This window comes from Bos grunniens, chromosome 13, assembly GCF_055505025.1.
Source record: "Bos grunniens cultivar Pamir isolate PY7600 chromosome 13, Bosgru_T2T1.0, whole genome shotgun sequence".
In the NCBI taxonomy this organism is placed as follows: Eukaryota; Metazoa; Chordata; class Mammalia; order Artiodactyla; family Bovidae; genus Bos; species Bos grunniens.
The window spans coordinates 45100476-45128139 of record NC_141177.1 but is presented as its reverse complement, the minus strand read 5'-3'; the positions used below and the strand labels follow the sequence as shown (position 1 = coordinate 45128139).

Here is a 27664-nt window from a genome sequence, read left to right as displayed (position 1 = left end):
GGGAGATGTAGTCCCGGCGCTGGGCCGAGGATTCTGGGTAGTGTAGTCCTGGTGCTTGGCCGAGGATTCTGGGTAGTGTAGTCCTGGCGTCCTGGCCCAGCTGGTGGCTGGAGTGACCCCTTGATCCTCGCTGGTGAGTGTGGCGCTCGTGGGGCTCTAAGCTGCAGCCGTGCTCTTCCCTGCGCGGAAAGGTAGGTCCTGAAAGTCTGGGCTGTTGGCTGGGCCTGAGGCTGGGGACTGTGCGGGTGCCGGGCAGAGGAGGCGGCGGCGGGACGCACTGTCGCGGTTCAGGCCGTGCCCACCCGGATGTCATATTTGGGATGTGAGCGCGCATCTTCGATGGACGTGAGCGAAGCTCAGCCGTGATGCCCAGTGGTGGCGGATGCCGGAATCCAGCCACGTCCCGGGGCTTCTGTGGGTGAGGACACGTTAGGCCTTGGCCGAAAGAGTGATGATGATGGGAGCGGGGAGGTCGCGCTTATCCTCAAGTCCCTGGGGGCCAGAGGGTTGAGTAAGTTGGCATGGGGCCCTGATGTTTCCCAGCTGCCGGGATGAGGGCCAGCCCGCCGCCAGGAGTTTTGGTGGGTGGTTTGCCGTGGGCATCATGTGCCTGGGATGGGCTGGGTGTGGAACGGGCCACTTTGGCAGCGATCTTGGGTGTGTTTTTGGCCGGTCGCCCCTGGATTCAGGCCTTGGAGGAAGAGGTTGTCTGAGGCCCACTGGGCAAGTTTCTCAAAGGTCCTGGAAACCTGCGTTGACCCCAGCAGTCACGGATGTGCAGGGCTCCAGTGTTTCCGGACTTAGGGATTTTGAGTTCCATTTTAAAGTTTTATTAAGGAGAGATTTTGGACAGAAATAAATAGAACTCTACAGACCCACCATCCAGATGTAACCCTTGTCACCTGGGGAGCAATCTTGATTCATCTCAAAATGGCACACTGAGAAGCCTACAACCCACAGAGGTTCACTGTCCCTGCCCTATTGAAGAGCTGCCAGCTTCATCCAGACTCTGTGACTTTGTAACGGTGTCACCTTGGATAAGGGACTGACTTCACTGTGCTTCAGTTTTCTCATTTGTAAAATAAAGATAATAAATCATACTCCATTGGGTTGTGAGGCTAGAATGAAGTAAGATGGTTCTGTGCCTGGAACCGTCTCTGATGTTTACAGTCCTAAGTACCCAGTCAGTAAGAACTTTGCTTAGGAAGGTCTGAGGCAGGAGTGGGTCAGCTCAGGCCTGGTGTCGGCAGCATTATTGGGGCAGGCTGTGTTCTCAGCGAGCTTCCCGCAGCCTTTTCTTCTGTGACAGGTCCATTCCTGATGCCTTTAACGAAGAGGGAAGTCTAAGGGCGTGAGTTTCCAGTGACTCTCCTGAACCTTTCTGCTCTTGTGCTGCCCAGAGAGGAAGCCTGGTGGGCGAGGGGAGGGCTCCTGACAGCCCGGACTCACGTGGGGACTGCTCGCCTTCCGTGTGCTGAACCAAAGGTGGGTTTCCTTCGCTCAGCCTTGACATCTTGTGCCCAGCATGCCCCGCCCGGGGGTCAGAGCCCAGCTGGTTTCCCCAGGGGACATGGTCTGTGGTAGGGGTGGCTGCTGTCCCAGGGACTCTTGTTCAGACTCTGTGTCCTCCTTGACCACCCCCTCCTCCCCCATCCTTGTGGTGTGTTGAGGCCTGTGCACTCTCAGGCTTGTCTGTTGTGAAGGCCTCGGCCTTCTGTTCTGGTTCCATCCAGCGAGGCCCTCACTGCCTGTGTCCCCGTCCTGTAATCTCTCCTGCAGTTACCTCAGGAGGCAGCTCTAACATTAGAGCTTCCTGTAAAATAACCACAGGGTCATCACTACACTCAAGGGAATGAATAGCTGTTTCAGTCAGAGCAGCTCTGTTCAGAGGCAGGAGAGGGGAGGTGTGTGGCCGGGGAGGAATTCCGGGGGACAGTGTCCCTGTGTCTGGCCCTCCCCCCGATTCTGACCTTGTGGACCTCAGTGAACACCCGCAGCTTGGCCTCTTTGCTCTTTCCAGGCTCACCTGCCCTGTCTCTCAGCAGCACATACACTGTGCCCTGGACCCCTCTCCTCCTGGTCCTCACTCCTGCTCCGCCCTCACTCTTGTCTCTGCTCCACCTTCTTTTCCCTCTCCCCACCTGCCTCTTGCATTGGGCACCTGACGTCCACATACTGAACTTGGCACTCAGCCTGCTAGAAAGAGACCTTCCTAATCGTCTGCTTCTGTCCCAGCTCCAAAGTCAGGATGCTTGGGTTCAAATCTCAGTTTTACCATGTCTAGCTGTGTGGCCCTGAGCTTGTTATTTCACCTCCCTGAGCCTTCTTTTCCTCATCTGCCAGATGGGAATCATCAGAATGGTGTCCACCTCCCGGGGATGTTGGAGGAGATAACCCTAGCAATGCAGTTACACTGCGGGGCACATAAAGGCTAAGTAATTGTTAGAGTTACTTTAATGCCTCCAGCTTCTCCAAGTCTCCTCCTCAGTCTCCTCCCCGACTCCCAGCCTGGTCAGACCCTGCTTTACAGCTGCACAGAAGCATATTCCTTGTCTGCTTGTGTTTCCGCGAGCATTTCTGTTTCTGTGTCAACTGGTGATGAGCTGGGATGCTCTCCTCCTGCAGAGCAGCCTGCACATCCCCGGCAGTGTTCCCAGGTTCCCTGTTCATGGTGGGACCCTGGGGCTCAGGACTCCAGGGCTTAGACTATGTCATGACTGTCTGACCCTCCCACTGGACCAGGAGGTGGTTGTTAGAGGGTAGGGTACCTCATTTGCTCCTCTTGAGCCATCGATACAGTTCCTGTCACTGGGTTAGCCTAAGCAGGTGAAGACACCAGTGTCGTCTTTGCTAGGCCCCACACTCTCTCCACATGCTATCGGGCCTCTGCTTCTGTTTGGTCCCTCTAGCAGGGGTGCTGACGTTCTTAACCTGGTGCCTTGGGCCCTCCAAGAGCATACAGACTTAAGCCTGTGACTGGCACAGCATCCCTTGTCGCACATTTGTGGGTGAAAGCAGGGATGAGATCAGCCTGAAGGAGCACCCAGTGTTTGATGAAATAATTTGAGCAGCAAAATAGTGATAATATTCTAATATAACCCCTAGGATGAGCTATGAATCCACACTGAAGTAAATAAGAAGGGACAACTCTTGGATTTCCCTGGTGATACAGTGCATAAGAATCTGGCTGCCAGTGAAGGGGTCATGGGTTCAATCCCTGGTCTGGGAAGATTCCACATGCCGTGGAGCAACGGAGCCTGTGCTCCATGACCACTGAAGCCACCGCAGCGAGAAGCCTGTACACTGCTGCGAAGAGTTGTCCCCACTTGCCCAACTTGATAAAGCCTGCATGCAGCAATGAAGACCCAGCACAGCCAACAATAAATGAATTAATTTAAAAAAAAGAGAAGGGACAACTCTTGCTTACAGAATTCCAGCTAATGAATTTCAAAGGAAAGGAGGAGGTAGAACATTGTCATTTGGTCAATACTGCAGTAATAATGGTTGAAGACAGCTCCCACAAAGTGATGCTAAAATTATTTGGTAAAAGGTTGAAGAGAAACAGGATATTTGTATAATCTCAAAGTAACTCTCCCAAGATGTATATTAAATATAAAGGCAAAATGAGTGACATCGTAATGAAAAAACCCAGCAGATGCTGCCTTAACCAAGTGATCAAGGTTAACATCATCAGTAGTAAAACATACCGATATCATGAACTCCTATCAAGGGGTATGAAAAGGGCACGTGACTTCTGAGATAGTCTAGCCAGAAGTGAACTAGGGTCATTCTAATCATTTTCTTCCCAAATCTGATAAATCACAATTGAGGGCTGTTCTTCAAAAATGTCATTCATGAAAGAAGGATTGGAGGAGATTAAAGATACATGACAGCTAATTGCAGTGCGAGAACCTCAGTTGAATCCTGGACCAGAAGAAGGAGGACATTAGTAGAAAAAACCTGTTGAAATGTGGTTATGAGCTGTAGTTTAGATAATAGTAATAATAATCAATGTTAATCTGGTTTTCATCATTATAGTATAGTTTTCTCAGATGTTAACATTAGAGAAAACTGGATTAAGGTTACACGGGAATTGATACTTTTGCAACTTCTAAGTCTGAAATTCAAAATGAAAAGTTCTATGGATTCATTATTATTACAGTGAATTGGATGTTGGATGAGTTCTGTTAAAGAATACTTCAGCATGTATAAATGCAATCATGTTTTTTCTCCTTGGTCCAGTTGATTAATACATATAATATACAGTAATGAATTTCCTCATATTCAACCAGTCTTACATTTCTGGGCACTCTGTCTTGGTGAAATTAAAAAAAAAAAAAATTTTGTTTATTTATTTATTTGGCTCCGCTGGGTCTTAGTTGTGGCACGTGGGGTCTAGTTCTCTGACCAAGGATTGAACCCAGGCCCCTTGCATTGGGAGTGCGAAGTCTTAGCCACCTGACCACCAGGGAAGTCCCCGAAATATTTTCTTATTGCTTTGAATGATATTCTTCTTGCCATGCATTTAAAGTCATAAAATATATATAACATAAGATTTACCATCTTAACTGTTTTAAGTCTATAGTCCAGTATCATTAAGTACATTCATATTGTTGTGCAACCGTTCACACTCTCCATTTCCAGAACTTTTCAGAATGAAACTCTATCCCCATTAAACAATAACTGAGTTTCCCCTTCCTCCTAGCTCCTGTCAACCATCGTTCTACTTTGTGTGTATGGATTAGTCTAGGTACCTCATATAAGTGGAATTTTATATCTGTCCTTTTGTATCTGGTTTGTTTGACTTAGCGTAGTATCTTTAATGTTCATCCATGTTGTAGCATGTGTCCGAATTTCTTTTCTAAGGCTTAATAATATTCCATTATATACATACACACACACACGCACACACACACACACACACACACCGCTCTTTGTTTATCTATTTGTCTATTGACAGACACTTGGATTTCATCTGCAGTTTGGCTATTGTGAATAATGCTGCTCACATGAGTGTACAAATATCTATTCAAGTCCCTGCTTCCAATTCTTTTGGGGAAATACCCAGAAGTGGAATTGGTGGATCATATGCTAATGTGTATTTTTACATTTTTGAGGAACTGCTGTGCTGTTTTCCATAGTGCTTGCACCATTGTACATTCCCACCTGCAGTGCACATGAGTTGAATGATGATTTTGAAAAGTCTCATGGAAGTCTGGTATATTTTTTGTCTAGAGTCACTTAGGAGTTTTCTTGTTATTCTTCAGAGCCTGATAGTTTTCCAGTAGAAATATACCTTGAAGCTGTTGGCTATGTGTCAGCTTCTCCCTGGTACTTTGTAGGCCCTTCATATTTTGATTCAGGTCATCTTTTTTTCCCAATTTTTACTGTAGTACAGTTGCTTATATGCAGAGTACATCATGAGAAATGCTGGGCTGGAAGAAGCACAAGCTGGAATCAAGATTGCTGGGAGAAATATCAATAACCTCAGATATGCAGATGACACCACCCTTAGGGCAGAAAGTAAAGAGGAACTAAAAAGCCTCTTGATGAAGGTGAAAGAGGAGAGTGAAAAAGTTGGCTTAAAACTCAACATTCAGAAAACGAAGATCATGGCATCTGGTCCCATCACTTCATGGGAAATAGATGGGGAAACAGTGGAAACAGTGTCAGACTTTATTTTTTTTGGGCTCTAAAATCACTGCAGATGGTGACTGCAGCCATGAAATTAAAAGATGCTTACTCCTTGGAAGACAAGTTATGACCAACCTAGATAGCATATTGAAAAGCAGAGACATTACTTTGCCAACAAAGGTCGGTCTAGTCAAGGCTATGGTTTTTCCTGTGGTCACGTATGGCTGTGAGAGTTGGACTGTGAAGAAAGCTGAGCGCCGAAGAATTGATGCTTTTGAACTGTGGTGTTGGAGAAGACTCTTGAGAGTCCCTTGGACTGCAAGGAGATCCAATCAGTCCATTGTGAAGGAGATCAGCCCTGGCATTTCTTTGGAAGGAATGATGCTAAAGCTGAAACTCCAATACTTTGGCCACCTCATGCGAAGAGTTGACTCATTGGAAAAGACTCTGATGCTGGGAGGGGTTGGGGGCGGGAGGAGAAAGGGACAACAGAGGATGAGATGGCTGGATGGCATCACTGATTCAATGGACGTAAGTCTGAGTGAATTCCGGGAGTTGGTGATGGACAAGGAGGCCTGGTGTGCTGCGATTCATGGGGTTGCAAAGAGTCGGACACGACTGAGTGACAGAACTGAACTGAACTGAACAGTTGATTTACATTGTTGTGTTAATTTCAGGTGTACAGAAAAGTAATTCAGTTATACATATACATATGTTCATTCTTTTTCAGATTCTTTTCTCAGATAGGTTATTACATAGTATTGAGTGTTCGCTGTCCTATATAGTATGGTCTAGTTGGTTACCTGTCTATATACTTTATTTATTATATATTGTAGTGTATATATGTTAATCCCAAACTCCTAATTTATTCCTCCCCCCACCACACACACACACATCCCCTTTGGTAACCATACGTTTTGTTTTTTTAAGTGTGTGAGTCTGTTTCTGTTTTATAAATAAGTTCATTTATATCATTTTAAAAACTTAAGTGCCACGTATGAGTGATATATTTGCCTTTGTTTGACTTACTTTATTTAGTATGATAATCTCTAGGTCCATCCATGTTGCTGAAAATGACATTATTTCATTCTTTATATGGCTGCATAATAGTCCATTGTACAAAGATGTACTACATTTTTAAAAAAAATTTTATTTATTCATAGCTGTGCTGGGTCTCACTGCTGCTTGGGCTTTTCTCTGGCTGCGGCAGGTGGGGGCTGCTCTCTAGTGGTGGCGCACGGGCTTCTTACTGAGGTGGCTTCTCTTGTGGCAGAGCACGGGCTGTAGGGCACAGGTTCAGTAGTTGTGGCACACGGGTTTAGTCGCTCCAAGGCATGTGGGATCTTCCCAGATCAGGGATCGAACTCGTGTCTCCTGAATTCACAGGACTCTTTACCACTGAAACTGTGTGAATACAGGTGGATTCTTTACCCCTGAGCCGCCGGGGAAGGCTGTGCCACATCTTCTTTATCCATTCCTCCGTTGGTGGACATTTAGGTTGCTTCCGTGTGTTGGCTATAATAAATAGTGCTGCAGTGAACACTGGGTGCATGTATCTTTTCGAATCATGACTTTCTCTGGATATGTGCCCAGGAATGGGACTGCTGGATCATATGGTAGTTCTATTTTTAGTTTTTTAAAGAACCTCCATACTGTTCTCTACAGGGTCTGTTACGAATTTTACATTCCCATCAACAGTGTGGGAGGGGTCCCTTTTCTCTACATCCTCTCCTGTATTTATTGTTTGTGGACTTTTTGAGGATGGCCATTCTGACTGGTGTGAATTGTACTTTGATTTGCATTTCTCTAACAAAAAGGTCCATCTAGTCAAGGCTATGGTTTTTCCAGTAGTCATATATGGATGTGAGAGTTGGACTGTGAAGAAAGCTGAGCACCGAAGAATTGATGCTTTTGAACTGTGGTGTTGGAGAAGACTCCTGAGAGTCCCTTGGACTGCAAGCAGATCCAACAAGTCCATCCTAAAGGAGATCAGTCCTGGGTGTTCATTGGAAGGACTGATGCTGAAGCTGAAACTCCAATACTTTGGCCACCTTTTGCGAAGAGTTGACTCATTGGAAAAGACCCTGATGCTGGGAGGGATTGGGGGCAGGAGGAGAAGGGGACGACAGAGGATGAGATGGCTGGATGGCATCACCGACTTGATGGACATGAGTTTGGGTGAACTCCGGGAGTTGGTGATGGACAGGGAGGCCTGGCATGCTGTGATTCATGGGGTTGCAAAGAGTCGGACACAACTGTGCAACTAAACTGAACTGAACAATTAGTGATGTTGAGCCTCTCTTCATGTGTCTCTTGGCCATGTGTCCATCTTCTTTAGAGTCTGTGGCTGAAACTTGAAGACATTACGCTGAATGAAATAAGCCAGACACAAAAGGACAGACACCATATGATTTCACATATTTGGGATACCTAGAATAGCCAAATGCATGGAGACAGTAAAATGATGGTTGGTTACCAGGGTTTGTGAGAAAGGGCATTGTGGTTAATGGCCACAGAGTTTCAACGTGAGATGATGAACCAGTTCTGGAGATGGATAGTGGTGATGGTTGTACCACATTAAGTGCAAGCATGCTTAATGTACTGAAATGTACACTTCACATGGTAAAAATAGTAAAATGCTTATGTATATTTTACAATCATTTAAAACCCACAAGCTGTCCTACGCTCGACCTGTTCTGCATTTCTCCCACTTAGTGCCTTTTATTCCTCCTGAGTGGTCCTACGTCCCGGGATTCAGGCTTCCTCTCCTCCTTGGCGCAGGTGTCCTCTTCTGTGCTCCCCATACACCTCATCGGGAACACCTGGCACATTTCTCTTCCCTAGACTCCTGTGCTTCGTTCAAGACCAAGTTCCTGGGCCTCTTGTGAAAACCTCTCCTGATGTCCCTGTTGCAGGGTGCTTTCCACTTTGAAACAGTGTTGCGATAAAGGCAGTAAAGTTGGGCAGGGTGTGAGAATGGCATGTGAGATGAATTCTGGGCTGAATGGCAGGGACGTCCACCCTGAGCACCACAGTGTGGGACAGGACGTTTAGTGGACTGCTACCCACAGTTGAAAAAGCGGAGATGCTAGCTGATGGCTGGGATGGGCTCCAAACCAGGGCAGTAGGGTTCAAATTCGTGCTCTTGACCATTCCGTGCTGGTTGGTGCCTCTCAGGGAAGGAGGGCCGGAGGGGCTGTGGGATTCAGGGAGGGACTGAGTTGTGTTTGGTCTTTGCCATAACTGAATTGTGTGAACCTCAGTCATTCGGATGCTTCAACACTAATACCGTGGTTCAGACTATTCTTTTAAATTCTTAAAACTCAAAAGTCTGGTGCTTTCTCTCAACATAAAGCTCCTGAAAGTTACAGGCTATTTTTGTATGTGTTCTCCACATCAGCCCAGCTAGGACCTTGAACGTGTTGACAAGTGCCACTGCCCAGGTGGTGACAGGGCTTTAAAGATCTTGGAATACAGAGCACCAGGGTGAAAGGCAGGATCTCACCTGCCTCCCCTGGGCCGCCTCCCCCTTGCCCCTTACCCTGAGGCCTGGGCAGGGCTGGCTCCCGGGTGAACAGGACTGTTTTGTGTTACAGGCACACATGGCATTCAGAGATGTGGCTGTGGATTTCACCCAGGATGAGTGGGTGCTGCTGAGCCCTGCTCAGAGGTCCCTGTACCGGGAGGTGATGCTGGAGAACTACAGCAACCTGGTCTCACTGGGTAAGCCTGCATCTCTTAGGACCCGGGTCCTGGCTGCTGGCAACTTGGAGCAGCCCTCTTGCTTTCTGGCCTTACCTTTGGGTTGGACTCCAAAGCAGAGACACTCTATAAACGTGTACAGCTGTGTATATATGTGTGTGATACTCCGCATTTCTAGCCTCCTCCCGCAGGCTCTCTGGTAAGCACTGCATCTCTTCCTAGTCAGTATCTTCTAGTAAACGAGGGAGGTGTTCTCTCACAGCATGAAGTCGGGTCAGTGAACTCCCATCCTGGCTTCCCTTCCCTGGGGGAGCTCACCACTCTCACATCTTCCCCACCACCTTTAGAAATCCTCCCCCCTGGTGTGGCTCTGAGTGCAGGATAACCTGCAACCATCTTGTTCTCTTTTCCTCTGAGCAGGCATTCCGTTTTCTAAACCAGAACTCATCACCCAGCTGGAGCAAGGGAAGGAGACCTGGAGAGAAGAGAGGAAATGCTCGCCCGTCAGCTGCCTGGGTGAATAGGGACCCTGGGTGGTTCAGAGGGCTGGGGGTGGGGAGGTCTTTCTGCCGGGCCCTGGCCGCTCACCGTATGCACTGCCCTCCTGGCCTCCTTCCAGACCTGCAGCGGCACCCAAGCGTCCTGGTGTCTCGTCTCCCTGCACTGGGTTTGCCGTCTCTGCCTCACTTAGTTCTCTCCCACATACATAGTCTGGTGGCTCTTGTTACTATATTTTTAAAAGGATATTTTCCCTGGATTAGAATTTTAGATTGGCTTATTTTTTCACCACTTTAAGGATACTGTTCCCCTGTTCAGGCCTCCCATTGTTTCTAATAAGAAATCAGCTGTCATTTCCACAGTTATTGCTTTGTTTTTTTGTTACTTTTTAAGCCTCTGGTACTTTCAGAGCTTTCTGTATTTTGGTGTTCAGCTGTTTGACTGCGATGTCACTATTTTTCCTGTCATAGCGTGTGCTCAGATTTTTGAACCTATAAATTTATGGTTAGAGCCACATTGGGGAGATTTTTGGACATGATTCTTTCATGATTCTTTTGTTCCCTCTGTTTCCTTCTTTTTGGAATGATAGTTACATGTGTATTAGTCCACTTTACATTGTCCCACAGTTTACTGAGCCTGTTTTTTTTTTTTTTATAACTTTCCATTTTTGTGATGATGCTTCCCAGTTGTTCATTAACGAAGAGCAGATTTTCCTTTACCTCCTTTAACAGAAAAGCAGATACTTAGAAGATACATTTTTAAGTGAAAAATTGCAAAACAATGTTTATTACATAGTTGGGTTTGTGTGAAAGACTGTGTAAAAATGTATATGTGAACATAGACATCTGCATTATTATTCACCATGATCAGTGGTTAGCCTGGGGGGTAGAGAATTGGAAAGAGTGGAGTTTCTGGGGAGTTTTTTGACTTGGCATTCTTTTTAAATGATAGAGGAATAGATAACTGTAGGGAATTGTGTGTTTTTTAGCTTTTAAAATACTGTTGACAATTTCATAATAAAGAGAAGTATGTGTTTTTTTTTTCTGTAAGAGATTTTCTATTTCTCAGTTTTATCAAATTTGAAAGCTTAGTTAATTTTGTCTTAAAATCAAGGGAAATAGCATATATAATAGAAATCATTTATATTTTTCAAGTTTTTATATCCTTGTTTTTGGTCTGCTAAGAGTCATAGCAGATTACTCGCCAATGTCATTGTAATTTATATCAAATCCTCCATTTCTTTCTAAGTTTTTGCTATATATTTCACTTCAGTGTACTGTTAGGCATGTAAAGGTTCATGACAATTTTATCTCATTCATTAATGAAGTTTTTAATGTTAAAATTCTTTTGTTCCACATTATATTCCTTAAACTTTCATTTTTTTCTAAAAAACTTTTTTTTGTTTTACATTGATGTATAGCTGATTAACAATGTTGTGATAGTTTCAGGTGGACAGTGAAGGGACCCAGCCATACATATACATGTATCCATTCTCCCCCAAACTCCCCTTCCATCCAGGCTGTCACATAACATGAGCAGTGTTCCCTGTGCTGTAGAGTAGATCCTTATCAGTTATCCATTTTAAATAGAGTCGTGTGTTACATATCAATCCTATTATTTCTTATTAGTCTTAGCACCTGCTTTGCTGTGGCTCTTTGTTTTTTAGAGAGTTTTGGTATGGTATCTAATGTGATTTGCGGTGTCATGTAGCTGCTATTGCATTTTCTGCCAAATCAACTGTTATCTTTGAATAGGGACTTTGGCCCTTTCACATTTACTGGAACAGCTGATGGATTTCATGGGACTTACTTAGGGGCAGACTGTAGGGCAGGTACAGAGGCACTTAGGGAAGAGCTCAAGATAGAAGAAGCAGCATCTCTCCTAGCTCAGGCTGCTGAAACACAGCAGCAGAATTCATGGCAGAAGCAAAAGGTTTTACTGTGTTTCTGGAGGCTCGCAGTTCTTGGTTGGCAGAGGTGTTGGCAGTTCCCTCCTGGACTTTGAATGGCCACCTCCTCACTCTGTCCTAACCCGGCCTTTCTGAGGCTGCACATCCTGGCTTTCCTCCTACAGGGAGGTCACCAGACATATCGATTAGAGCCTTATGACTTCTTTTAACCTTAATCACCTCTTTGAAGGCCCTGTCTCAGAATACAGTAGCATTCTCTACTGATGGAATAATTCTAGAATGTAGATGTATACACAGTTGGTTTTCAAAAGTTCAGTTCATCAGTGAATGCAAGTGTTCAGGCAGATGCAGTGAGGTCTGGACCTGGTTCCTCAGACTATGTGATCCTGCATTCCGCCAGCTGAGTAGAACCAGCAGTGCTGAAGCAAGGTGTTCAGTGTTGACATCTCCTTACGAGAGGTACTATGAGAAGAAAACTTTTATATTGATTCCTGGTGCCATTTTTATTTTGGTTAATTATGGAAGTTAACAAGATTCAAACTGATCCGTGGCACCAGTCATTGGGGGACCTAGACCGTGTGTGTGCTGTCTACTGCTGAAAGCCTCCCGAAAGTGAAAGTGAAAGAAAGTGTTAGTCACTCAGTTGTGTCCAGCTCTTCTGCAGGTTCCTCTGTCCATGGATATTCTCCAGACAAGAATGCTAGAGTGGGTTGCCGTTTCTTCCTCCAGGGGCTCTTCCCGACCCAGGGGTCAAACCTGTGTATGCTGCATTGGCAGGCAGATTCTTCCCTGTCTGAGCCACCAGGGAAGCCCTGCCTTGTGGGAATTCTGGTCCAGAGTAGGCCTCTAATAAGTATTTGTGCGTGAGTCGGGACCCTCCAGGTTCAGGTGTCTCACATGTGGTATCTAACCACTCCACTGTGTTGCCTCCTACACCAGGGTCTTCCAGGCTCAGGGACAGCTCTCTTCTTCCACCCCATCCTCCCAGGGAGACAGGGAAAGAGAAAGACGTTTCCATGTGGGTCCTCTGGTTAGAGCTCTCTTGGTCACAGACAATCCCTTTGGACCCTGTTTGTGTCACTGGGTGGCTGTGCGTTAGGAGGTCGTTGTAGTGGGTCCTCTGCAGGAAGTCTTACTGGGTGGCCCTGAAGATGTAAACATTTTGAAGAACAGGGACTGGAGTCTTAACCATCAGACCAGGCAGAACTGCTTTGGCGGCTCCACGTCTCAGTTCTGACTCAGACTCTTCTCTCTGCCACAGAACCAAAGCCAGAACTCCACCTCTGTCCTTTCTGCCCTCCGGATCTCTGCAGTCAGAAATTCCACATGCAGCAGGTGCTGTGTAGTCCCCCACCCTGGATCTTCACGTGCCTGTATGCCGAAGATCCCGTCCAGCCAGGAGACCTGTGCCTGGAGGACCAGCAGCAGCAGGCCGCTGGTGGTAGTGCCTGGATCGAGGAAGTGGAAGGGCAGGAGGGAGAAGGTGCCCGGCCTTTGTTTGGAAAGACAGAGAAAAGTACTGTAGAAGCATTCCCCAGGCCACCCCAGAGGCAGCCAGTCATCTCTGGGGGTGGGGTCCCAGGTATGGAGATAGAGGCCGGCCCTGCACAAATGGGGACCCCTGAGGAAACAGACAGGCTGTTGAAGAGGATCGAAGTCCTGGGGTTTGGGACTGTCAACTGTGGAGAGTGTGGACTGGGTTTCAGCAAGATGACGAACCTGCTCAGTCACCAGAGGATCCACTCCGGGGAGAAGCCCTACGTGTGTGGGGTGTGTGGGAAGGGCTTCAGTCTAAAGAAGAGCCTGGCCAGACACCAGAAAGCGCACTCCGGGGAGAAGCCCCTCGTGTGTGGGGAGTGTGGGCGGGGCTTTAACCGGAAGTCGACGCTCATTATACACGAGAGGACACACTCCGGCGAGAAGCCGTACATGTGCGGTGAGTGCGGGCGAGGCTTCAGCCAGAAGTCGAACCTCATCATCCACCAGAGGACACACTCTGGGGAGAAGCCCTACGTGTGCCAGGAGTGCGGGAAAGGCTTCAGCCAGAAGTCAGCCGTCGTCAGGCACCGAAGGACACACCTGGAGGAGAAGACCATCGTGTGCGGTGACTGCGGGCTGGGCTTCAGCGACAGGTCGAACCTCATCTCGCACCAGAGGACACACTCAGGGGAGAAGCCGTATGCCTGCAAGGAGTGTGGGCGCTGCTTCCGGCAGAGGTCCACACTCGTCAACCACCAGAGGACACACTCGAAGGAGAAGCCTTACGTGTGTGGCGTGTGCGGACACAGATTCAGCCAGAATTCAACCCTCATCTCGCACAGGCGCACACACACCGGGGAGAAGCCTTACGTGTGTGGGGTGTGTGGGCGGGGCTTCAGTCTCAAGTCCCATCTCAATAGGCACCAGAACACGCACTCCGGGCACAAGCCCATCGTGTGCAAGGACTGCGGGCGTGTCTTCAGCCAGCAGTCCAACCTCATCCGACACCAGAGGACGCACTCGGGGGAGAAGCCCCTGGTGTGTGCGGAGTGCGGGCGAGGCTTCAGCCAGAAGTCCAACCTCGTGGCACACCAGAGGACGCACTCCGGGGAGAAGCCGTATGTGTGCAGGGAGTGTGGGCGGGGCTTCCGCCACCAGTCGGGCCTCATCCGGCACCGCCGCACACACACAAGGGAGCAGCCGTACAACTGCCGGCTGTGCGGGCGAGGCTTCGGCAACAAGTCCGCCCTGCTCATGCACAAGTGGTCACACTTGGAAGAGAACTCCTGTCTGTGCACAGAGTGTGGCCAAGGCTTTCCCCACAAGTCACACCTCATCCTCCACCAGATGACACACCAGGGGAGGACGCCGCACGTGTGCAAGGCATGCGGGCAAGGCTTCAGCCAGAAGTGCCACCTCAGCAGACATAGGAGGAATGTGTGCCCACCACAGACCACTGTTTCAGTCTGACCCCGAGGCCCCGCCGGAGCATCCTTACTGACCCCCTCACCCGCTCCAAGAGCGCAGACTAAATCAAAACATTTTACGCTCTTCTTGAAAACGCATTCCCTAAGCGGTCAAAAAGACATTTGAACTCAGTTTACTTCCTCTACCCCAAGTTGTCGTGTTTGGGGCCTTTTGTTCTAATAAAACTCTGCTGCTTTACAAATCTGTGGCCTCAACTGCCTCTCTCATTCACCCACCTATAAAGGTAGGGAATCAGGGGTGGTACAGAAATCTCGAGCTTCTGAGGCAGTGGTTCTGCAGTAATGCAGTCCTTTGGATGACATAAGAACTGAGTCAGTCTGTGATTCTTGGACACTCTGGTCCTTTGTAGAGGGAGAGGATCCCGGAACTGTGTTCAGGGGATTGGGGCGAGGGAGGGGGTCTTCCAGGAAACACGACCTCCCCTAAGCCGCTCACTCTCACCTGCAGCCCCCTCCCCACTCTCCCCGAACTCCCGTGGCAGCCCCCTACTGGCTTGCCTCCTTTGCGCTCTCTGCTGCCTCCTCCTCGCTCTCAGATGTCTCTACTTCTGCCTTTGCTCAATCAAATCAGTGGTTAGGACCACTGCTACTGTTTAGAACCACTGCTACTGCTTAGAGTTAGGGTAAACACACCACGAATAAGTGTGTGTCAGCTGGTTAACCTCGAAGAAATGAACAAACATCTAAACACTTAAATCATGTATAAGTAGGAAATCGGAACAGACTAACACGAAGGAGATTGAGTTAGTAATCAAAAACCTTCCAAAATAGCCTGAAATCAGATGGCCTGATCGGCGACTTCTAGCATTTAAAGGATTAACACCCATTCTCAAAATCTTACCAAAAAAGACTCTTCCTAAATCATTCTGTGAGGCCAGTATTACCCTATTAGCAAAACCTGACAAAGACAACACAGGGAAACTACAGACACCTAACCCTTATGGATATAGACGGAGAAACCCTTGACACAGTATTAGCAACCAAATCCAGCAGCATATGAAAAGGATTTTCACACTGTGACTGAGTGGTTTCCTGGCTCAACATAGGAAAAAAAATCAATACATCATGTAAACAGAATAAAGTGGGGGCGGGGGGCGGAGCAAACACATTCCATTTATATGAAATATCCAGGATAAGCCAAAGCAAAGAGACAGAAGGCATGATAGTGGCTGCCAGAGACTAAGAGAAGAGGAAATGGGGATGACTGTTCCCCATTAACAATAAAGGACTGCCTTTGTGGGTAAAAAAAATGTTCTGGAACTCCATGGTAATGATGGCTGCAGAACATTGGAAATGTTAAAAACCATTGAACTGTATACTTTAAAAATGGCCAAAATGGTAAACTTTATATTACCTGAATCTTACCTCAATTAAAAATTTTAATCTTACCCACCCAAATCTTGTCATTGGAGGAAAAATAAAAACCCGGGGCCACAGAAATACCTGGGACCTAGAATTGCCAACATAAGATAAAGCACAACACACACTCGGTAAAACCCTAAACTGGCAGTGACAGCATTTCAATTGTTAAAAAAAAAAATGAAGTTTTCCAAAGCAAATTCTTTGTCATACTTGGAAGCAACTCAAATGAATGAGAGAAATGGTTCTGAGAAACCAGAGGCTTTGCTCTATTTTTAGATCAGAGCTGATCGTTTGGGATTGCTAAATCCTCTGAGTGTCTATTTATTAATCTGTTAAGTGTGGAAGCAAACATTTCAGAAGCAGGTGTAGCCACCCTGCTGGCCAGCCGGCCAGAATGCCCGGCTCTATAATGTCAGTTTGAGGAGAAGAAAGAAAGCAAAATGTAGTGTTCTGATCTCTGCTCGAGCTGCATACAGTATTATAGAGAAGAACAACTCAGTCCTTATGGAATACCAGGACAGTCCACAGCCAAAGGCCGTGTCTGTGCCCCTGTCTCTCGGTGCTCCCGGTCAGCCAGAGGGGCTGCCTGCACAGAGGAGAGGTGTAGCCAGGGATGTTCTCATCAAAGGTGGGGAACTGCCTGTAGGATCAAGGAATGACGACAAGGACCTGGAAAGTCAGAGGAGAGAAAGCCGAACCCAGGAAAAATTGGAGGGAGAATTTTTAGGTATGAAAACAACAGCTATAGATTCCAGAGAGAGAGACTCCTGTGCCTGGACTTAAGGGGGTGTATTAGGGAAGTAAGATAAATTGTTACTAATGGTCAGGTCAAATCCTGGAGGGCTTCAAAAACCACCTTGAGAAATCTAGAATTGGAATTATAAAGGAAAGGGACAAAATAAAATACTGAGGCATTTAAACCACGGGAGAAACTTGATGAAAGCATTTTTAAAAAACAAAAACAAAAAACAGCCTGACAATAACTATTACTCAGGTTTGGATGTAGATGGTAGGAGAGAAAAGGTAAGATGCCTGGCCTGTTTCAAGTCAACCATTAAATATCTTTCAAAGCTAGCACACATTTCTACTTTTGCTATTTTATCTCAAACCTGAAGGCCACCATATGCTTCCAGCTGCATCTGTAGCTCCTTTTTTTTTTCTCTCTCTTTTAAAGCATATCTCCACTCTCCATGCATCTAACTGCAGAGATTCCTACCAGGGCTCAGATTGCTGAGTAAACAATGGTGGTTTCCATTCTGAAAAAACAACCCTGCTGCCCACCGCCCTGAGAATGTGGTGTGGGAACCAAGGGATGATTAGGTCTTAGTTGGTAAATTTTCATGTTGTCTAGTGGAGTTGAAGGAGCCTTTTCAGACATTCCCTTCACATTGTGGTGGTGGTTTAATCACTAAGTTATGTCTGACTCTTGTGATCCCATGGACTGTAGCCCTCCAGGCTCCTCTGTTTATGGTATTTCCCAGGCAAGAACACTGGAATGGGTTGCCATTTCCTGCTCCAGATCTTCCTGGCTGGGGGATCAAACCCACATCTCCTGCATCACAGGCAATCTGTTGCCTTTCAGGCAGATTCTGTGTTCTTTTTAAAGAGAGAAACTTGCCAACTGACTCAGGCTGAGGTCCTGACTAATGGCATTCCTTATTCCTCGTGATTTGAATCTAGATGTTATAAAAACAGTGGTGAAGCTGCCTGTATCTGAGTCAGTATAAATGCCAAGCCTCCCTGCCTGCTGCTTCTGTACCCAAGAAGAGAATTAATCACCTATGTCTCTGCTTCAGATTCTCTAAAACTCTTTCAGCTGTATTCCCTGAGAAAATAGCAGCAAATTCGGAATCTGTCTAAACTCCATTTAATGGCAATTTCTCATGGCCTATTGGTTAATAAATCATATCTGGAGTTATTTGTTAAAAAATAATGATTCCCTGGCGATCTAGTGGTTAGGACTGTGCACACCCACTGTGGGGGCCTGGGTTTGGTCCCTGGTCTGGGAACTAAGATCATACAAGCCTCAAGGTGTGGCAAAAAAAGAAAACAACTCACCACCACCACCAAAAAATAATAAAGAATATATAGGTAAGCTTATCACTGAAAATCCATAGTTAGACAAATGCTGTAGTTGCCCTACCATTGTCACTATTAATTAGGCCTTCTTTTACACTTGCTTGTACACAGCTGTAGCCACAGGCATATATGGTCAGTCATGTCTGACTCTTTGCAACCCATGGACTGTAGCCCCCAGGCTCCTGTCCATGGAATTCTCTAGGCAAGGATACTGGAGTGGGTTGCCATTTCCTTCTCCAGGGGATCTTCCCAGACCCAGGGGTCGAATGCACATCTCCTGCATCTCTTGCTGGCAGGTGGATTCCTTAGCAGTGTGCCTCCTGGGAAGCCCTTGCATCCATTTGGGGGTGGGGTGCGTAAATGAAACGATAAGAACAATAAAACAGCAAAACCGTAAGATTCTGAGATGCTTTTTTTTCGTTCCCTGGAAGATGGGGAGATGTGGGAACATGAGGTTGGACGTCTGACCAGGTTGTCAGGAGGGCACGAAGGTACAGACAAGCTCTGTGTAAACACTGCACTTCCACCAAGTGTGAGGCCAGCATGCGGAACTTTGAATCGTGACGAGTAGGAAACATGGCAAGTGGCTGGAGTAGGAAATGTCAGCCTGTGTCAAGTCTCAGCAACGAGGTAAGTCTCAAGGCTGGACGCACCCTTGCCCACATCCTACCACAGAGAGGACACGACATGGGATTCAAATGAAGGGAGAGGGTTAAAGCCCTTTGTAGCACCGAGAGGCTGCCAGGACAGGGTGACTGGACACAGATGACTGGACCTGGCTGCAGTTTTAATTGGTGACCTTCCCCGGACACCTCCCGAGCCACTGGGTAAGGGACAAACCTGCTAACATGTGGGAGCCTTAAACTCGCTGCATCCGGCATCCTCTCTCAACATCACGGCAGGTCCTCACACACTGGGTCACTCTTTATGTCTGAAATATTCTGAAGTTTTCCACCCCATAGGGCGGGCACACACTAAATCCTCCCTCAACACCTTTTGATTGGATAACTTCACTTTCCCTGTAAAAGCTGATCCTGATTTTAAGGAATTTGAAGGAGAGAGTAAGAGAAGTGAGGGATATTTCCCCAAGAGGGAACAGATTTCTTGGTACCTGGAGTAAAAAAATCAGGATGTTGGTCTTTGGGCACAGAGGTTCCCGGTGACTCAGCAGTATGGAATCCGTCTGCCGATGCAGAAGATGTGGGTTCAGTCCCTGGTTCTGGAAGATCCCCTAGAGGAGGAAATGGCAACTCACTCCAATATTCTTGCCTGGAGAATCCCCATGGACAGAGGAGCCTGGTGGGCCACAGTCCATGGGGTTGCAAAAGAGCTGGACATGACTTAGCAACTAAGACAATTATTTTTTTAAAACAAGAAAATAGATTTCAACTTTATTAGTGAACAAAGATATGTATGTAAGTAGTCTACCCACAGAGACATCTAGAAAACTCTCTGGATGGTACAACTATCCCTCCTTCACTTGAGATTTCTGCACTGTTTTATTTTCTTACAATAAGCATGTAATGGTTTGCAGAAACAATAAATCATCTCCAGTAAGAGAATTAGTAAATCGGGCTTCCCTGATAGCTCAGTTGGTAAAGAATCTGCCTGCAATGTAGGAGACCCTGGTTCGATTCCTGGGTCGGGAAGATCCACTGGAGAAGGGATAGGCTAGCCACTCCAGTATTCTTGGGCTTCCCTTATGACTCAGCTGGTAAAGAATCTGCCTTCAATGCGGGAGACCTGGGTTCCATCGCTGGTTTGGGGAGATCCCCTGGAGAAGGGAAAGGCTACCCACTCCAGTATTCCAGTCTAGAGAATTCCATCGACTGTTATAGTCCCTAGGTTCCCAAAGAGTTGGACACGACTGAGCGACTTTCACATTTTCTTCACTTCAGTCTGTCAAAATTTGATGAAGCCTAAATATGCACCTTGGTTGTAAATGTGCCTAAAGAGATAAAACACACTGTTACCTGTTTTATAACAACCTATAAACCCACATAACCAGGATATTATTTGAAATGTAAAATGTTCTGAAGTTTTGCAGATTATGAGATTTGATATCCAAATATTTTCTAGTCTACTGACACACATACTTTTATTTTTCTTTACAACCTTATATCAGAACTATCTGATTAAAAAACAACAACAAATGTGTTTTTCAAACTCCACAGCCAGGATACCCCCTGCTGCAAAGCCTGCGGTTTGTCTACAAGATTCTTTTGCCCGAACTCAAAGATACAGTGAATTTTCTCAACAGCTATTTGCTGAGAACCTACCCCACCATGTTCATCTTGCTAGACTTGCAGGAAATCAAAGCAGAGTCTGCACTAGAGAGGGTTTATTCGCAGAGCCACCGAGTAGGGAGATGGGAGAACAAACCTCAGACCTGCCTCCACAAAGGCAAGGGACTTGAGTATTTACAGGATAACCAGCCAGGCAGCAGGGTGGCCTGAAACGCAGGGAGTGGTGATTGGGGAAAGGTATGATGAGCCTCATTCTGCACAGGTGGAACCAGGCTTCAGATTCCCACTTCCCTTAGGTCATCCCGGGGATGCTGGCGCCCACCCAGCTTAGCTGGCTGAGCGCAGACAGATGCGGCTGACTCCAAGTCCCTGGAAAACAGCTCGGGCCAATGTCTTGTCTAGGTTCTGAGCCCCTTGGAGGACAAGCAGATCTTAAAACAACCTTGATTAGTGCTGGCAGGTGAGTTCGATTTGACTCATCACTCATGGTGTCACTGCCCCATGCTGGGGACTGGAAGGAGGTACCAGAATCTCATGCCTGCAGATGTTTGGTCTCTGGGGAGACAGGCATGTGACTGGGGAGAACTGGCTGGACAGGTCATCTCTGTAGAGGGAGGGGCAGAGGGGCTGGGGTAGGAGCCTCCCAGCCTGGAGCTGAGGAGTCAGGTAATGCTCTGGGGCCCGGGTGGGATCTCAGAGCAGAACCAGAGAAGAGGCTGTGGTGATGTCTAAGCTGCTGGTCCAGGAGACCTGGGCAACTCAGGAAGGGCGTTTGGGTTTCTCACGAGGACAGTTGTGGGTGCCTGTAATGAGCAGGACACAGGCAAGATGGGAGGAAGGAGGCAGAGGGACCCGAGTTGCTGGGGAGGCCAGGCCTGAGCAAGGGCAGGGCCAGGATTTGGGTAGCAGGGTTGGGACCACAGGGCAGGCATCATGCCAGCTGGTGGGTTTGGGTGACTTGGGCACAGGCAGAGTTGTCGGGGGGGCCCACGGGGTATGTACTGGGGTTGCCCTGGCGAATGGTGACAGAGAGCCAAGCAAAGTGACTTGGTAGCCCATCAGTGCTGAAGCCAAAGGCCCCAGAAAAGGGACAAGACAGGAGTGAAAAGAGCAGATTCAAGGACTGGTCCTCAGCGCCCGCAGGGGACAGAGACCGAGCGCTGGTATCTGCACAGAGCAGCAATTGAGGCCACCCTGGTCACAGGACTGCGGCCTGAGGACACCCTGACAGAGGTAGGGACTCCTGGAGCATTCCTGCAGCTGGGGGTGGCCGGAGAGGCTGCAGGGAGGAGACCCCGGCCCTGCTGGGCCTCTGGCAACCCTCAGGCAGGAGGAACCTGTGTCTCCAGGCCCGTTGGGTGGGACGGCCCGAGGGGAGACAGGCCCCCTACAGCCCCTGCCCTCCCTGATTTGTGGGTGACAGCATGTGTTGGGCCTTAGGCTCTGTGCTTGGAGTCGTGAGCCTCACCTTTCAGAACTGGAACCAAGTGCTTATTGACAGAAAGCCCAGTCACTAGTCACTGGCCAAGTTCAGTTCCCAATGGTGTGGCCTTCAGCTCCAGAAGCCACCATCAGCCCCTCCACCTGCAGCTTGCTTCTTCAAAACCACAAGAGACTCAGCTGTTTCGGGTCTCTGACCTTGAAACACTGTTTTAAAGGGCTCCACTGATTAGGTTAGGCCCACCTGGGACAACCCCCTTTTGATTAAATCAATTAATTGCTATTGTTATTTTTAAATGGCATCAGAGGCTTTTGTCACCTCTGCCACATAAGATAATCCAGTCTCATGAGCAACACCCCTTGGTATTCCCATACACGTGACTCACTGGGAATCATCTTGGACCAGCTTGTCTCGCCCGGTCCCTGGCATGTTGTACCCCCATTTGAGAAAGAAAAAGAGTGAAAACGGGGCTGAATATCAAAGAAAAAGGACAGTAGACTAAAGCACTGCACGAGTCAAGAGTTCTCCAGAGAACCAGAGCCGATGGGATAGACGTACACTATAATAGGGATCGATTTATTACAGGAACTGGCTAGCGCTCCTCGTGAAGGCTGAGAATCCTCACCTCCTGATGTCCGCAGCTGAGACTCAGGGAAGCTGGCCACCTGGTTCCAGTTTGAGCACAGAGGCCGGAGAACCAGGAGCATGGGTGGTGTCGGCCCAGTCTGAGGGCGGGATAAGAGGTCCCAGCTCAGGAGCCAGGCAGGGGCGTGAGTGCTCCCCTCCTCCACCTGGTTGTCCAACCCCCACCCCATCCACACATGTGACGTCATCACAGCAGGAGCAGGGACAGGTGGGCGTACCTAGGAGGCTCGGGAGGCGGGGAGGCGGTAGGGCTTGGAAAGAAGCCTGGGGTCCCCTGTCCCGTGATGAGGAAGTTGTCCAAGGCCTGAGAGCACCGGGGGACGAGCGGGTAATAAATTTAATTTCTTCAACATGAGGAGCCAAATCCGGATCTGTTTGTTGTATAAATGTCCACTTAACATAGCTAAGAAAATGGCCAGGGAAAGAGCTAACAGCTAACTCTGAATACTTCGCTGACATATACTTTCTATATTAATCTACACAGTAACCATCCATTTTAGGCAACCGTGGTGGAAAAGGAAGGAAAGTGTTTTTTGGAGCTTGCTGACTGAGGACAGAGCCTCCTTCTTCAGACAACTTCTCACTGACTCACTTGGACTCATTCTGTGTACTTACTCCCAACGTGGCCCCTCAAAGTCCTTATCTCTTTTTTTTAAAAATTTTTTATTTATTTTAATTGAAGGCTAATTACTTTACAATAGTGTAGTGGTTTTTGCCATACATTGACATGAATCAGCCATGGGTGTACATGTGTCTGCCATCTTGAACCAACCTCCCGCCTCTCTTGATGGTCCTGCCTCTCACACCTTGGGGAGCTGAGCACAGCAGGAGCCATGGGAATGGTGGTGGGTGCTCCTGGGACAGGTGATCAAATCAACAGCTGGACCCGGCTTCACCCTCTGGGACCTTCCCTTGAGGGGAAGCCGTCGGCCGCCTGCCTTGTGGGGAGGCCACTAGAGCAGCCCAGGTGGTGGCGGCTGGGGGGCCGTTGGGTGGGGGTGTGGGTAGGTGGGTGTGTTTGTGGCCACCGGCAGTGCCCCCTGACCTGCCCTACCTCCTCCTCTCACAGGTGTTGGTCCCCAGTGAACACCCACCCTCTTCTGCCCCAAAGTGTCTCAGTACCCATTTCTAGGGGGCCTCGCCCCAACAGGCTCCACTGTGAGGGGCCCTGGCTCTCCTGAAAGATGTGAGGGGGAGGGAGATGGGTTGGGGGTTCACTTGACTCCCCTGTCCCTTGCGCCCTTTATGTGGCCACTGGGCCTGTGACCTGGGAGCCAGGGTCACCGCCGTTCAAGCCCACAACCCCACTGGGGCTCCCGTCTGACTCTGCACCCATCCCCCTGCCAACAGGCGTCCACCCTGGGAAAGGAAGTGCAGGCGGCGATGCCAGCAGCCACCCTGACAGGGTCTATCACTTATGGTCATGAATTAATTATTCTAAGTTAACGAATATCCTATTTTCAGAGGTTAAAAGAAACAATTCTGAGACTCCGTGATGGCAACGTTAGCACATTAGCACGAAGACTGAGACGATAATCTGAAAAAAAAGCAATGAATCACAGTTTCACATTCCTGTAACTGGTTTATTTGAAGCTTACCTGTCAACCAGAGAACAAGCCATAACAATACGAATAGTGATGAGTTCCGCTTCATAGGGAAAGACTCTAATAAGCTCAATCTTTATGCACTACTTTGGAACCAATTTACTAGATATATTAAGCAAATAACATGCAGAGCAGTATGTGGTTTCCCACTGCTTGTCTTAGAAGAGGGGACAGAATATAGGTGTGTTACTTTCACTTAACGTTTACGTGTACTCTACACGAACACAGACACATACGACATACACTTGCTTATATAATCCTACGCTACTTCTGGAAACACACAACTGACACGGAGGTCACTGGTGGTCTGAGGAAGGGAGTGAGTGGTCGTGGGGCGGACATGGGAGGGAGACTTCACGAGATTTTACACTTCTTTGCTTAGAACCATATGCAATTTTTGGAAAAGACCAGGAAAGACTGAAGGCAAAAGGAGAAGGGGGTGGCAGAGGAGGAGATGGTGAGATAGCTCAGCGACTCAAGGGACTCGAATCTGAGTAAACTCCGGGAGAGAGTGAAGGACGGAGGAACCAGGCATGCTACAGTCCACTGGGTCACAAAGAGTTGGACATGACTTAAAGACGGAACAACAACAGTATGCAATTACTGTGTACTGAGAAATAAATTAAGATTCAAGAGCAAATGCAAAGACAAGCAGCAACACACCACTAGTGTACACTACGTTCATCAGGATCCAGGGCGTTTGGGGAAATACTCAGGGAGTGAGGGCATGGGTGGCTTACACTGTCACATAGTTTTTAAAATCTTATGAGTGGCTCTCAAGCTCGATTTCCAAACCTCGAATATGCATTTGGAAGGAAGCGAACACAGCACAGCCGGAGCTGGGTGACTTCTCTGAATGATGCCCATGGGGCTCTCAGGCTTAGCGTTCATCCAGGCCAAGCTTAGCAGCAAAGAGCGAGGTGATGGGCTCATCCCCACTTTCCAGGGCCAGGTCGTATGCCGTCTGGCCTCTCGTGTTCTTCTTCTGGATGCTGGCGTTGCATCTGCGAAGGAAAATGGGGGTGAGCTGACGGATTCCAGTCCCTGAGCCTCAGGGCCTGACTCCTTGCTGCTGCTGGGGCTCCCGGGCCCCCGTCCCAAACTTCCCCGAGAGGCCACCATGACCCAGCCCTCAAGGGCGGCTCTACCCTGAGCCCTTCTGACAGGCTCTGCGATCTCACACGTCCAATGCCAGTCCTGACAGAGGGTTCCCATAGCCTCCATACCCACAACCAGGTGGATTTAAGGGGGCAGCATTTTCATTGTGCTTTGAAAAGCCCTTAGTGCCTTGGGAGCCGTGGTGGGATGGTGGCCCCCATTCACTGGGTCAGCTGTTCGGGCACCAGGACCCCCTGAAATCCTCACAGACCAACAGGGGGATCACTGTGGCAGTTGGAGTGTCCCCCAGAGGCCAAGGAACGTACCCCAGTAAGGCAGTGATGCACTCCCTTCCTGCCCAGCCAAGCAGAGTTGCTTCATGAAGAGCTGTATTTTGGAGCCTGTTTGGGTGGGAAAAAATCCCTGGCTAAATCCTTGGTTAGAATCCTCGAGAGACTGGAGAGGGAGCAGGCACAACGGGGCCTTGGTTTCACTCATGACCTACTTAACTAACCCAGGAAAATCTCTTGACTTTCCCCTTTCTGCTCCTTTCCTTGGAAGATTAGCAGGGTAAGCTTTGATATCAGAGAGAAAGTTTTAAAGTGAGGAATCCCACAAGGATCTGGTTTGTAGTCAATTTATACAAATACACACTATGTTAGTATGTTTCCTGCAAGAGTTCATGGAATGTGTGGGACATGGTCTTACCCTTGGCTTGAATCCTGGTGACTGTCCTATGACAATAACCTTTCAGAGCTGAGGCTCCTATTCTTGTGTGGGGACAATGACCTTGGCTTCAGTGAGTGTGGCTTGTGTGATATGAAAACAAACACCAGCCTTAGGGCCCTGAGGGCAGGCCTGAGAGGTCAGACAGCATATTTTGCTATGTGCCAGACTCTCTCTCCACGTTGCCTGGTCAGCTTGGCCCAGTGAGGGAGCAGTGGCTGTCACAGTGGAGGAAGGGGTGGTACCTGCATTCCAGAACTCACGAAAGGCTCCTGATCAGAGGTGGCAGGAGTGATGGAAGGTGGGAGTCATGGCTGGAGACAGAAATGAGATGAGCAGCTGAAGGTCTGCATTCTCCTGGCCCCTGGTCCTTCCCTCGACACCACCACCCCGTCCCCTGCAGGTGCAGATGTATCTGCAGCCATAAATGTATCCCAGTGGAGAAAAAGTGTGTTGGCTGTCAGGAGCCACGTTAGGCATTACTGACAAAATGGAGGCACGGCCCCAACTCCCTCTCCTTGTCCCGCAGCCACGTACCCAGGATAAAGGAGTTAGGCCTTGTGATTCTGACTTGTTCTTTCCTCCCCTCAGCTGAGTAGACTGAAAAGAATATTAAGGTGTTCATTGTTCTTGAGAGGAGCATGAGAAGGCACAAAGCCTTCTGCAGCTGTGCTCAGAAAATAATTCATAAAGTTAGCCATTGACATTTGTTCAAAGACTTTTACAAAAGAGTGTTCCAGGGTAAGCACATAGGCCGCAGCTTGAGGCCATGGGAGGGATTGCTATCTGAAGCCTATTTGTGAGGAAAGTGTTTATGGCAAAGGAATATGCTGAATTTAGGGCTTAGGAATAATTAAAATAGTTAGAAGCTACAGATTTAAGGAATGTTGTAATGTTAGCATATTCTACTATAGCTTATAGAGATTAGGAACTTTAGGGATATTAATAGCTAGAAGCCCTTAAGAAATAGTGAGCTTAGGAGGAGGAGCTAAGATGGCAGAGGAATAGGACGGGCAGACCACTTTCTCCCCAACAAATTCATCAAAAGAACATTTAAACGCTGAGTAAATTCCACAAAACAACTTCTGAATGCCGGCAGAGGACATCAGGCACCCAGAAAAGCAGCCCACTGTCTTCGAAGGAGGTAGGAAAAATATAAAAGACAAAAAAAGAGACAAAAGAGGGAGGGACAGAGCTCCCTCCGGGAAGGGAGTCTTAAAAACAGAGAAGTTTCCAAACACCAGGAAACACTCTCACTGCCGAGTCTGTGGAGAGCCTTGGAAGCACAGAGGGCAACATAACAGGGAGGAAAAATAAATAAATAATTAAAACCCACAGATTACTGAGCCCACCGGTAACTCCCCCAGCGGAGAAGCAGCACAGACGCCTGCACCCGCCACTAGCAAGCGGGGGGCTGGGCAGGGAGGTGCGGGCTGCATTGCTTAGAGTAAGGATCTGGCCTGAATGCCCTGAGCACTATCTGAGTGAACTAACTTGGGCTAGCAAACGAGACTGTGGGATGACTACCACGCGAAAAGCCAGCCCTAACCTAAGACACCGCCAGGCCCATGCACAGAACAAAGGACTGAACATAGATAGCCGGCTGCAGACCATCCCCCTCTGGTGACAGGCAGCCAGAACCGAAAGGGGGCAATTGCAGCCCCACAGAGACATTATCTACAAAACTGTAAGTGGGCTTCTTTGCTAACTAAGACTTCTTGGGGTTCTGGACGGTCAAGATCCACCTAAGAAGG

General features: G+C 48.1%; 1 protein-coding gene and 1 long non-coding RNA gene across 2 annotated transcripts; one reads left to right on the top strand and one right to left on the bottom strand.

Annotated features, from left to right (window-relative positions):
* Positions 1 to 227: 227 nt before the first annotated feature.
* On the top strand, positions 228 to 14891 carry LOC147360897 (uncharacterized). Its single transcript, XM_086333818.1, has 5 exons — positions 228 to 418; positions 1401 to 1485; positions 9231 to 9357; positions 9757 to 9852; positions 13005 to 14891. Exons 1-5 carry the CDS (start codon positions 366 to 368, stop codon positions 14690 to 14692), a joined length of 2049 nt encoding a protein of 682 aa, XP_086189944.1. The 5' UTR covers positions 228 to 365; the 3' UTR covers positions 14693 to 14891.
* LOC147360896 (uncharacterized) lies at positions 13637 to 20564 on the bottom strand. Its single transcript, XR_015139484.1, has 3 exons — positions 20430 to 20564; positions 19262 to 19381; positions 13637 to 13822 (listed from the first exon to the last, which is right to left on the bottom strand). It is a non-coding gene; the product is annotated as an uncharacterized LOC147360896 (long non-coding RNA).
* Between the last annotated feature and the right edge of the window lie 7100 nt (positions 20565 to 27664).

What these genes read in the sequence shown, in the direction of transcription:
- LOC147360897 (XM_086333818.1), top strand. Translation starts at nt 366, where the DNA reads ATGCCCAGTGGTGGCGGATGCCGGAATCCAGCCACGTCCCGGGGCTTC. An exon ending in CAGCAACCTGGTCTCACTGG is followed by an intron (nt 9,358 to 9,756) that starts GTAAGCCTGCAT and finishes TCCTCTGAGCAG; the next exon opens with GCATTCCGTTTTCTAAACCA. An exon ending in CTCGCCCGTCAGCTGCCTGG is followed by an intron (nt 9,853 to 13,004) that starts GTGAATAGGGAC and finishes TCTCTGCCACAG; the next exon opens with AACCAAAGCCAGAACTCCAC.